Source organism: Heterodontus francisci, chromosome 10 (genome assembly GCF_036365525.1).
Source record: "Heterodontus francisci isolate sHetFra1 chromosome 10, sHetFra1.hap1, whole genome shotgun sequence".
In the NCBI taxonomy this organism is placed as follows: Eukaryota; Metazoa; Chordata; class Chondrichthyes; order Heterodontiformes; family Heterodontidae; genus Heterodontus; species Heterodontus francisci.
Genome location: NC_090380.1, coordinates 85,256,639 through 85,269,037, shown reverse-complemented (window position 1 = coordinate 85,269,037; position 12,399 = coordinate 85,256,639). Strand labels below are relative to the sequence as shown.

General features: G+C 45.2%; 1 protein-coding gene across 4 annotated transcripts in view; it reads left to right on the top strand.

The window, feature by feature from the left end:
- Positions 1-11,155, top strand: part of LOC137374586 (NXPE family member 3-like) — a 131,901-nt gene extending 120,746 nt beyond the window's left edge. For all 4 annotated transcript variants that reach the window (XM_068040923.1, XM_068040924.1, XM_068040922.1 and 1 more), the window contains 2 exons: positions 993-1,202; positions 10,112-11,155. In XM_068040923.1, coding sequence (XP_067897024.1) covers positions 993-1,202; positions 10,112-10,665 — 764 coding nt within the window. In that variant the 3' untranslated portion in view covers positions 10,666-11,155. The remainder of the gene's footprint in view (positions 1-992; positions 1,203-10,111) is intronic.
- The last annotated feature ends 1,244 nt before the right edge of the window (positions 11,156-12,399 follow it).

Below are 12,399 nucleotides of genomic sequence, written 5' to 3'. Positions count from 1 at the left end.
CACTTAACAAATTCTTCCCCATCTGATCCCTTAGCAGTCTCAGTCAATATCAGGGAAGTTAAAATCACCTACTATTACAACCCTATGATTCCTACACTTATCTGTGATTTCCCTACATATATGCTCCTCCAATTCCCTGTGACTATTGGGGGGCCTATAGTATAATCCCAAAGTGATCACCCCTTTCTTATTTCTAAGTTCTATCCATATGGCCTCTCTGGACATTCCCCCCAGGATATCCTCTCTAAGTACTGCCGTGATATCCTCCCTAATCAATAGTGCAACTCCCCTTCCTCTCTTACCTCCACCTCTGTCATGCCGTAAGCATCGGTACCCCGGAACATTGAGCTGCCAGTCCTGCCCATCCCTCAACCATGTTTCCATAATAGCTATAATATCACAATCCCATGTACCGATCCTTGCTCTGGGTTCATCTGCCTTACCTGTAAGGCTTCTTGCATTAAAGTAAATGCAGTTTAGCCGACCAGACCTTTCACACTCCCTGTCCTGCCCCTGCCCCTGCTTGGCCTGCCTACTGGACTCGCTTGCTTTAACCTCTATTTGCCTCAACTATCTCATTGGCGAGACTACTACTTTGGGTCCCACCCCCTTGCCAGACTAGTTTAAACCCTCCAGAGTAGTACCAGCAATACTCCCAGCAAGGATATTGGTCCCCCTCCAGTTCAGATGCAACCCGTCCTATGTAGCAGCTCCACTACCAACAGCAGAGATGAGCTAACTCAGCATAGACCAAGGATTAAGAATGGGGGACCCCCTCACCTAGATAGTTCAGTGACACACCAGGTGCTGTATTTACTCATTGACAACATTGCTCAGCAAACTGCTTGGGTCATTTTTCTCATTGTGTATATATACTTTCTGTGGCAACAGCTAATGGTCCTGCTTGGATTTGTCATTGCTATGGAAAATGTATTGGTAACCTAAGGTATAGTGCATCATGATTCCTGCATCTTGTTTCTCTTTATTTTCAGCTGCAGTTCTCAGAGAATGTGCCCGGGGAAAGCCTTTGGTATCACCATCCGGCTTTTATTATAAGGACCAGTGGATGTCAATGACCTGTAATATTCGCCACTTTGACACACCTGCAAGAATCACAGATTGTCTTCGGCGAAAAAAGGTTTATCTGTTCGGTGATTCCACTATACGCCAGTGGTTTGAATATTTGACCATGTTTGTGCCAGGTTGGTTTAGTCTTTCTGTTTCTTAGTATAAATCTATCCGTCTATGTATGTATTTAAGTATGTATGTATCTATCTTTATAAGCCACTTCCTTTGATCAAATGCAATTTTTAACTTTTGTTAGCCATGATTGCTTCATCTTTTTTGGGGGTTTTTGTGTCCTAAAGGAATGTATATTTGTTGTAGACCCTGGAGTACTTCTTTAAATACTATCAATTGCCTATATATTGTCAAATCTTTTATTGTACTTCCCCAATCTACCATAGCCAACTTGCCCCTCATATCTTAATAGTTTCCTTTGTTCACATTTAAAACCCTAGTTTCAGAATGAGCTATATCACTCTTAAACTTGATGTAAAATTCTATCATATTATGGTCAGTATTTCCCAAAGGCTGCTTTACAACAAGGTTATTAATTAGCCTTTTTTCATTACATAATACTAAATCTAAAATAGCTGGATCCCTAGTTGGTTCTTCAATGTACTGCTCCAGGAATTCATCCGCCACAGCAGTGCTAATTAGGTTTACCCAGTCTATATGTAAATTGAAGTTGCCCATTATTACTGCATTGCCCATGTTACATGAACCTCTAATTTCCTGATTTATACTATGTCCAACAGTGCCACTACTGTTTGGTGGCCTGTAAACAACTTCCACCAATGTTTGCTGGGAATGGCCATTTCCCCCGAGTGCAGAGAGCAGGAAAATTAGCTAAAAATCTGTTTTGATCAATCAATGGCCCTTTTAATGGTGTCCAGGATTTCCAGGACTTACCTGGTGAGAGGAGCTGGGTCTGTGCCTGCAGCAATGTAAACCAGCAATGTGTCTGCTAATGAAGTGGGAGACGGTATTCCCAGCCTAGTTCACTTTCTAAAATCCCACTTCACTCTCATCCCGCAATCTATGATGATGTACAAGCTACAGATGGTGTCACCATGCACATCTTGTTTTTTCTCCCTTCCCTCACCCAAACTCTGCCTTGTGCATTTATACTTTCAGAGACCCAAGAACTGCCACCTGGTTAGTCAATGGTGCCGAAGGCTGAGGCTTGGAACAAAGAACAGTACAGCACAGGAACAGGCCATTCGGCGCTCCATGCCTGCGCCGATCTTGATGCCTGTCTAAACTAAAACCTTCAGCACTTCCGGCGTCAATATCCCTCTATTCCCATCCTATTCATGTATTTGTCAAGATGCCTCTTAAACGTCGTCATCATACCTGCTTCCACCACCTCCCCTGGCAGCAAGTTCCAGGCACTCACCACCCTCTGTGTAAAGAACTTGCCTCGCACATCCGCTCTAAACTTTGCCCCTCGCACCTTAAACCTATGTCCCCTAGTAACTGACTCTTCCACCCTGGGAAAAAGCTTCTGACTATCCACTCTGTCCATGCCACTCATAACTTTGTAAACCTCTATCATGTCGCTCCTCCACCTCCGTCGTTCCAGTGAAAACAATCCAGCCACTCCTGATAGCTAATACCCTCCAGACCAGGCAACATCCTGGTAAACCTCTTCTGTACCCTCTCCAAAGTCTCCACATCCTTCTGGTAGTGTGGCGACCAGAATTGTACGCAATATTCTAAGTGTGACCTAACTAAGGTTCTGTACAGCTGCAGCATGACTTGCCAATTTTTATACTCTATGCCCCGACCGATGAAGGCAAGCATGCCGTATGCCTTCTTGACCTCCTTATCTACCTGCGTTGCCACTTTCAGTGACCTGTGGACCTGTACGCCCAGATCTCTCTGCCAGTCAATACTCTGAAGGGTTCTGCCATTTACTGTATACTTTGAGCGAGAACAAACTGAGGAGGTAGCAACAGCAAGCCTTGATCAGACATTCACAGTCATCAACTCAGATACCGGCACTGTGCGTATTTTAGAGTGTGGCTTCGAGGTGGGATCTGGACATGAGTGGGCTGCAGCCAGGCTAGGGTTAAAGGATCATGTGGCTTCCAGCTCCCCAGAGGATGAGGGCACACATGAGTTCTGCTACAGATGACTCAGATGAGGACCCTGATGGGGAAGTGTATATAAAAATGCTGATGGACATGCATCCAGGGATGCTTGCTGCTTTGGCAGGCCTGCCAGAGAGCCTTTTGGCACTGACAAGGAGAATGGAGGAGTTCGGCTCAAACTTGCCTCAGGACTTTGGGCAGAGCTTGGAGCCCACTTTTTCCAGCATAGCAGTGGTGTCCAACTCCATGAGAACACATACAGATTCAACCATGATGCAGCGCCTGATGACTGATGTCTCAGCTTCCATTGCAGCACAAGCAGAAGCTATGCAACATCTGAAGGATGCAGTGGAAGATCAGACTGCAGTCTTGAAATCTCTGCTTGTTGCCAATGCAGTCTCAGATTACTGCCATCATGGCAATCCAGCAATCTGTGCTCCAGCAGAGGGGGTGTGGGAGTAGCTCCGTGGGGCATAAACCTGCTATTCTCTCTCAGGATGACAGCATTCACGCTCCCAGGACTGCCATTCCACCAGTAGCTTTACTGTTGCCTGTCAGCCGCCAGGCCAGACTGCTGCTGCCAATGATCACGTAATCTGAAACCAGGCCTTCAAGGCTCAGAGCTGCTCGAGGGCATCCTGTAAGATCATCTGCAGTCTCCTCTACTGAATGTCACCAGCCATGCTGTAGATACTGAGGTAGCACTGCATAGGAACACTAGGACAAAGGCACCCTAAGACAGGCACTAAGGGAATGTAGAAGGGTGATTAGTTGACTATTGAATGTGTTGTTACATAGTTATTATGGAATGGTTGTTTTGTGATGGTGGCTTTTATTTCAGTAACGTAGCCAACAAGAAGCAGAAAGATTTACAGCACAGAAGGAGGAAAAGAGCTATCCAGTCTAAACCCCCTTCCAGCTCTTGGTCCATAGCCCTGTAGGTTATGGCACCTCAAATACATATTCAATGTTTTTAAGCCCAGTGAGGGTTTCTGCCTCTGTCACCTTTTCAAGCAAAGTTCCAGATTCCACCACCCTCTGGGTGAAAAGATTCTCCTCAACTCCTCATTAATCATTCCACCAATTAATTTAAATCTATGCCCCACTAGCTATTGATTTCTCTGCTAAGGGAAATAGGTTCTTCCTATCCACTCTGTCTAGGCCTCTCAGAATTTTATACATCTCAATTAAATCTCCCTCTGCCTCCTCTGTTCCAAAGAAAACAAAGCCAGCCTATCGAATCTTTCCTCATAGCTAAAATTTTCCATTCTTGGCAACATCATTGTAAATCTCTTCTGTACCCTCACTAATGTGATCACTTCCTTCCTGTAATGTGGTTGTCAGAACTGTACACAGTACTCTAGCTATGGCCGAACTAGTATTTCATACAGTTCTAGCATAACCTCCCTTCTCTTATACTCTAGGCCTCAACCAGTAAAGGAAAGTACCCTTTATGCCTTCTTAACCATCTCATCTACCTGTCCTGTTATCTTCAGGTATCTGTGGATATATACTCCAAGGTACCTCTGTTACTTGACACTTTTCAGAATCCTACCATTTATTATGTGCAACCTTGCCTTGTCTGTCCTCCCAAATGCATTACACGACACTTCTCTGGATTCAATTCCATTTGACACTTTTCTGTCCACATGACCAGTCAATTTATATCTTTCTGCTGTCCACAACTTTTTTGCTCACCATCAACCACACGGCCAATTTTCGTATCATCTGCAAACATATTAATCATGCCCCCCATAAACCTAAGTCATTGATATATACCATAAAAAGCAAGGGACCTAGTACTGAGGCCTGTTGAAACCCACTGGAAGCAGTCTTCCAGTCACAAAAACATCCAATGGGCATTACGATTTATTCCCTGCCACTGAGGTAATTTTGGACCGAACATGTCACTTTCCTTTGGATCCATGAGCTTTAAATGTACTGATCAGTCTGCCATGTGGGACCTTGTCAAAAACCTTTCTAAAATCCATCGAAACACCTACAATCATCGACTCTCCTTGTTATTTCTTTAAAAATTCAGGTAAGTTATTCAGACATGACCTTCCATTATTAAATCCATGCTGACAGTCTTTGATTAATCCATGTCTCTCTAAATGATGATTTATATCGTCTCAGATTTTTTTCCAATACTTTGCTCATCAGTGAGGTTAGGCTGACGAGCCTGTAATTACTCGGGCTATCCCTTCCACCCTTTTTAATCAAAGCTACAATATTTGCAGTCCTCCAACACCAGGCCTGTAGCCAGAGAGGATTGGAAAATGAGAGTCAGTGCCTCTGTTATTTCTTCTCTTGCTTCCCTTTGTATTGTGGGATCCATTTCATCCAGGCCTGGTGATTTATTGACTTTCAAGGATGCTAAACAACTTAATATTTCTCACACAATGTTTATCCCATCCATTATTTCACACTCTTCCTCCTCCTGAGTGAGAATGGGAATTGGGATAAAGCAGGGAGAGCGGGAGATGGGCGAAAGCAAAAAAGTGAGGTCAAAGTGAGAGCACAATCAACACAGAGGAAGAAGCACCAGAATCCATGTGAGAATTCCAGAACACTTCTCATGTTTTGGACAACCACATATGCAGTAAGTATCAACTGGAGGAGCTCTAGCTCCAGGTTTCAGAGCTTGAGCAGCAGATGGTGTCATTGCAGTGCATGTGTGGGGCTGAAAGCCATGGGGATAGCATATTTCTGAATGTGGTCACACCACAGCTTAACAGTGTCCAGGCAGAGAGGGAAGGGTGAATGCCAGACAGACAAGCTGGACCAGGCAGGTCCTGCAGCACGGGTTCCCTATGTGCATCTTGCTCTCTAACTGGTATTCAGTTCTGAATATGGCTGAAGGTGATGGTTCATCTGGGAGTAAATAACCAGAGCCATGTCCATGGTACCATGGCTGGCTCAGATATGCAGGTAGGGGAGGAGGAACATCAGGAAAACAATAGTGGTAGGCAACTCCATAGATAGAGGAGCTGACAGGCATTTCTGTGGTGCAGATGTGACTCCAGGATAGTTTGTTGCCTCTGTGGTGCCAGGTTCAAGAATGTTACTGAGCTGCTGCAGAATATTCTGAGGGTGGAGGGTGAGCAGCTAGAGATCATGGTCCATATTGATAGCAATTCCAGGTAGAAAGAGGGATGAGGTCCTGCAAGCAGATTTGAGAGAGCTGGGAAAGGAATTTTAAAAATAGTGATGGTAAGGTGGGGAACTGTTGAACAATGGGGTTCTAGGGTTTCATTCAGGGGAACAGGAGTCTGATGATACACTCATGGACAGTCCATCCGGAATCTGGATGTTTTGGCTGCCTCCTCCCTTCCTCCTCCTCTCTGTCCACCTCCTTTTCCTCTGCCTCCTGAGGTGCTGGCCAAACCCATAGTGGCAAGGCTGTGGCCTCTTGATGGCCAGTTTGTGGCTGATGCAACAGATCACCACAAATCTGGAAAGCTGCTCCTGCAGGGAGTGGAGAGCTCCTCCTGAGCAGACCGGGCAGCAAAATCTTTGCTTCAGCATGCCAGTGGTCTGCTCAATGACACTCCTTGTTGCAGCATGGCTTTCATTATATGTGTGCAGGCACCGAGGTGGGGTTGTGGAGGGGAATCATCAACCAGGCTTACAGTGGACAGCCCTGTCGCTGAGTAGCTACGCTTCTGTTTGATGTGGTTGTTGGAAGATTGCAGGCACAGCAGACTGATGTAGGATTAATGAAATATGACTACTGCCAGAATAGCAGCCATTCACCAGCATGATATGCTGGGGATGGTTACACACCAACTGCATGTTCAGTGATTGGTACCCTTTGCAGTTCCAGTATATCTCACCATTGAGATGTTGCACCACGTGTTTGCAGTCGATGGTTCCCTGCTCTATGAGGAAGCCCTGGATCTTGGTAAAGCTGTGATCAATCTGCTTCTTTCTGTTTAGAAAGAAGACAAAGAAGTCCCTTCTCCTGGGGGCAGAGCCTCCGTGATCTTTCAGATGCAATGATGGACAGCAAACCATTAGATATTTGTTATGTCGCCTGTTCCAGGTTGAAGGATCTGCTGGCAAAGAAATTCAGGGCCATGGTCACCTTGACTGCCATTGACAGCACTGTCCTTACCTTTGCTCTGAGGCTGCAGATCAGGTTCCAAGAGGTGACACAATTCTCTGAGCCCCTCCTTGGTGAAGTGCAGCTGCTGAACATGCTGGTCCTGGCTTCACTGCAGGTAAGAGAAGTGCTCCCTGAAAGACCCTTGATGGATAAGGCACCCTGCTGCGGGGCCCTCATTCTCCTCCCTCTGTGAGCAGCTTGTCTTCTTTGCTGCTTCTGCTCCAACTGCCTCTTTTTTTTTTTAATGTCGAGGGGGCCTTTATTCCTCAGGCCCCCTTTATATACACACTTATATTTTTAAAATAACTTTATTAAAACAGATAAATAAACAAAAAAACTCAAATTAAAATGCCATTCTCGGCGTCGACAATGCACTCCAGTCCCTGGGGTGCCCACCGGTCGCGGAAGGCCTCAAGCGTACCGGCGGACACCGCATGCTCCTTTTCCAGGGACACCCGGGCGCGAACGTAACCGCGGAAGAGGGCAGGCAATCGGGGAGGACGGACCCCCCGACGGCCCGCAACCTGGACCTGTGAATTTCCACCTTGGCCAGGCCCAGGAGCAGACCGACGAGGAGATCCTCCTCCCGGCCCAAGCCCCTCCGCACCGGGTGCCCAAAGATCAGGAGCGTGGGACTGAAGTGCAGCCAGAATTTGAGGAGCAGCCCCTTCAGATACTCAAATAGGGGCTGCAACCTCGCACACTCCGTATGCTGCAGTCCAAGGGGAACTGCAACTGTAGCCTCCATGACTGAGTACACCACCTGCTCCCAGAGGCCTTTCAGAAGCACACAACTCTTTACAAATATCCTGAACCATTCCCTGCAGACTTTATCAACTTTGGGAAGTCCTTCAACAACCCAGTACCTGCCAGTAACTCAGCAAGAGCAAGTCGGTAGCAATAAACAACTAATCTGCAACAGTGATGATGATGCCTTTAAAATAGTACTGTAGAGTGGGAGGGTTTGTGCTGCTGAACAATGTTCAACTGTGTAGGTTTAAGAGAGGGTGTTAACTGGAGGGGTGAGGTCAGGAATAGCAGGTTGGTTGTCAAAGCAACATTAAATGCTGACTGATGTGGTGATCTGCTTAATGTGCATCCTTCCGGTACACTGACATGGAGCCTATGCTTACAGCTTCAACGACATGACAGTTAGTGTGGGCCATTCCAGAAATGGGCAGAATTCACCCGAATGCTATTTTTCACCTAAATTGGCACCTGCTGCTCTGCAACTATCACACCAGAGAGTCAAATTTTACAACCAAAGCAAACAAAAGAAGTTATAAAGGAAGTGTGGAAGGGAATATGCAAAGAGAGAGAGAGAGAGAGAGAGAGAGAAAAGTAAGAGCAAAACAAGCAGGAAACCAGAGATGGAGAACAAAGGAATTATGGAGTGAGAAGGAGTAAAGTGATAGCTACGGAAAGAAAGACATTTTTTTGTCCAAAGAGATTGACTAGTTTCAGTAGAAAATTCTGACTTGACATCAGTAACTTATCAGTAACTTATTAACTTGCTGAGTTGCCTCTGAATAAATTCTTATTGAATGTAGCCCAATTAACAGTGATGTTCCCCAGGGTGCTTTCGCCCTGTGTTCCCACAGACTGAGCTTCTAATCTCCACTCACTCAGTTGGACAGAAATATTTCTCAGAGGGAGGAAGAAAAAATCTGACACAGTAACTCACTGGTCTTGCTTGTTACTTTGAGGTCAGATAGACCAGTATTGGCAAAGCCCTGGGAACAGGTCATCAGTCTGCCTGTCCCTCAAAATATAGAATGACAAGAACACACAGACATAAGAAATAGGAGCAGGAGTAGACCATATGGCCTCGAACCTGCTCATGGCTGATCTTCTGCCTGAACTTCACTTTTCTTCCTGCTCCCTTGATTCCTTTAAAATTAAAGCAAAATACTGCGGATGCTGGAAATCTGAAATAAAAACAAGAAATGCTGGAAACACTCAGCAGGTCTGGCAGCATCTGTGGAGAGAGCAGCAGAGTTAATGTTTCAGGTCAGTGACTCTTCATCAGAAGGGTCACTGACCTGAAACGTTACTCTGCTTCTCTCTCCACAGATGCTGCCAGACCTGCTGAGTATTTCCAGCATTTCTTGTTTTTATATCCCTTGATTCTTTGAAAGATCAAAAATCTGTCTACCTCATCCTTAAATGTACTCAACAATGAAGCATCCACAACCCCCCATAGTCGAGAAATCCAAAGATTCACAACACTGTGAGTGAAGAAATTTCTCCTCATCTCAGTTCTAAATATCGACCCCATATCTTGAGACTGAGCCCGTGTTCTAGATTCCCCAGCCAGGGAAATGACCTCTGTGTCTACCCTGTCAAGCCCCTTCAGAATCTTGTATGTTTCAATGAGATCACCTCCCATTCTTCTAAACTCCAAAGAGCATCAACCTAATTTACTCAACTTTTTATTACAGGACAATCATTTCATCCTAGGAACCTATCTAGTAAACCTTTGCTGTAACCTCTCCAAGGCCAGTTTATCCTTCCTTAGATATGGAGACCAGAACTGCACACAGCTCTCCAGGTGTGGTCTCACCAAAGCCTGATACAATTGCAGTAAGACATTCTGTTCTTGTACTCCAGTCCCCTTGCTGCTGTGCCTGTATGCTACCTTTTCGTGTTCCTTGTATGAGTACACAAGATTCCACTGTACAATTTATGTCTCTTATTTCATCTACTACATTAGCACACTGGTAAATCTGTGTCTCCATTTTAGTATTTTGCTGTTTGAAATGATGTATCCTCCCAATTTTATATCTGTCAGCATCAGAAATGTTACGGCTTAGCATATTAAATAATTTTAACATTTCTGTTCTAGGTCTAAAAATATTTGATCTTGGCATTTCTCTAAAAACTGGCCCTAACCTTGCTGTGGACCTCGAAAACAATATCATGATGAAATATCGTGCTCATGGTCCACCACTCCAATACACTCCTCTTTCGAGTCAGCACCTGCACTATATTGCAAATGAACTGGATGAAATTAAAGGAGGAAAAAACACTGTTATAGTCATTACCTTATTCGCACATTTCACCACTTTTCCAGTAGAAGTGTATATCCGAAGACTACAGAATATCCGGAGGTCAATTGTACAGTTGCTCGGCAGGAATCCAGAAACAGTAGTTGTAATAAAGACTGCCAATGTCCGGGCTCTTACACAGCATTCTAGTCTCTACCACAGTGACTGGTACTCCTACCAGTTTGATTCAGTGATGAGAAAGATGTTCACAGGCATCAACGTGGCTTTTGTGGATGCCTGGGAAATGACGATAGCACATTACCTACCACATGATATACACCCCAAGCAAATCATTATAAAGAATGAAGTTGATGTGTTTCTTTCATATGTGTGTCCTTCTGAAAAGAGATAAATGTTGTATTACATCTGTTCCAACCAGGTTTTGTTCGTAATGTGATTCAACATTTAAATAATGCTATCTTTGGCTTGTGTAACTGATTAGAATTGAAGTGATTTTTTAAACATGGATATTATGAAGTGAAAACTTCCAAGAGTGAGTGGGTTTGAGAGCGGGTAGGGAGTTAAAACCTCTGGAATTGACAGCGTGTTGCGAAGCTGGCTCGAACCACCGACTTACACCTTTAACTACAGTGCATTAGGTTGTGCGCGGGAAATCCCCCACGGGAAAAGCAGGTTGACAATTTAAAGAGGTTAATAGCTCATTAAGAGCTATCTTAATAGAGGGTTTGGGATTTAACTGTGGGTGCATGGTTTTCCCAGGCTTCCTGGAACTTGCTGGTAAAGGGAGGTACAGCGGCAATTGAGGGGACTGAAGAAATTAGAGGCAAAAATTCCCATAACTACTGAAATGTCACAGCTGTTTCTTTGCCTAATTGTGTGAAAGGCTTTTTCCTGCAGTACTTGTTCTGAAAGTTTACTTTCACTCCTTTACCATTGGTTTCTACTGCTTTGGGGTCATGGCACTACTTTGGAACTGACTTTCCTTAGGTGGGAGGTCACTTTCACTACTTGGGAGGTGAAGTCCAAGCTCATGACCTGTACCACCTAAAACAACATGAGTAGCAGACCATGGGAACACCACCACCTAGAAATTTTCCTCCAATCAAATAAATCCTGGCTTAGAACTATATCGTTGTTCCTTTAGATCAAAATTCCTGAACTCTCTCCCTTAGAGCACTGTAGGTGTACCTACACCACATAGACTTCAGTGGTTCAAGAAGGCAGCTCACCTTCTCAAAGGCAGTTAGGGATGGGCAGTAAATACTGGCCTTGCCAGTGACACCCACATCCCACGAGCAAATTAATAAAAAAAAACGTTTACTGCTTGAGTGATTTGTGCATCTTAGCTCCATTTGGTATCTGTAATGGATCAGATCAGCATGGGTGCTGCTAACGCTATTTTAGCTCACACCTCAGATGAGGAGCAAGATGACCACAGCATCACCTGCACCAGTAGGAGCAGCAGCAACCCTCTCCTCACAAACCTGCTGCTTCATATGAGAGAGAGGATGAGCAGAGATATGCAGCTCGCAGGAGGTGATATCCGCAACATAGAGTGTACAGGCAGAGGATCAGCTTCTGGGGCATGTCTGAATTCCAGTGTCACAGGAGGTTCAGGGTCACAGAGTCAGGTCATGGCAAACATTTGCAGTTTGCTGGAAGAGGACCTGCTGCCAAATGGAACTGGTGGCCATGCTTTACCAGTAGCTGTCAAAGTCACCACTGCCCTCAATTTCTTTGCTTCAGGCTCCTTCCAGGATCAGCTGGTGACATTTGCAAGATTTCGCAGTCAGCCACCAAAAAATGCAACACAATTGACTGATGACATGTTCGCCAGGGAAGGCAATTGTGTACCCTTTGCCACCGATGATGCCCGTCAGAATGAGCAGGCACTAGGGGTTGTGGATCTGGCTCACTTCCCACAGGTGCAGGGTGTCATTGTGGCAATCAAGGCCCCCACCCCACCCCACCCTCCAACAACCATTAACCCAGGAGTGTTTGTGAATCGGTTGGCTTTCAAATCCATCAACGTCTCACTGGTGTACATGCACAGAAAAGTGTTCATGTAGATGCGTGCATGATTCCCAGGCAGTTGCCATGATGGTTTTATCCTGTGCCAGTTCAC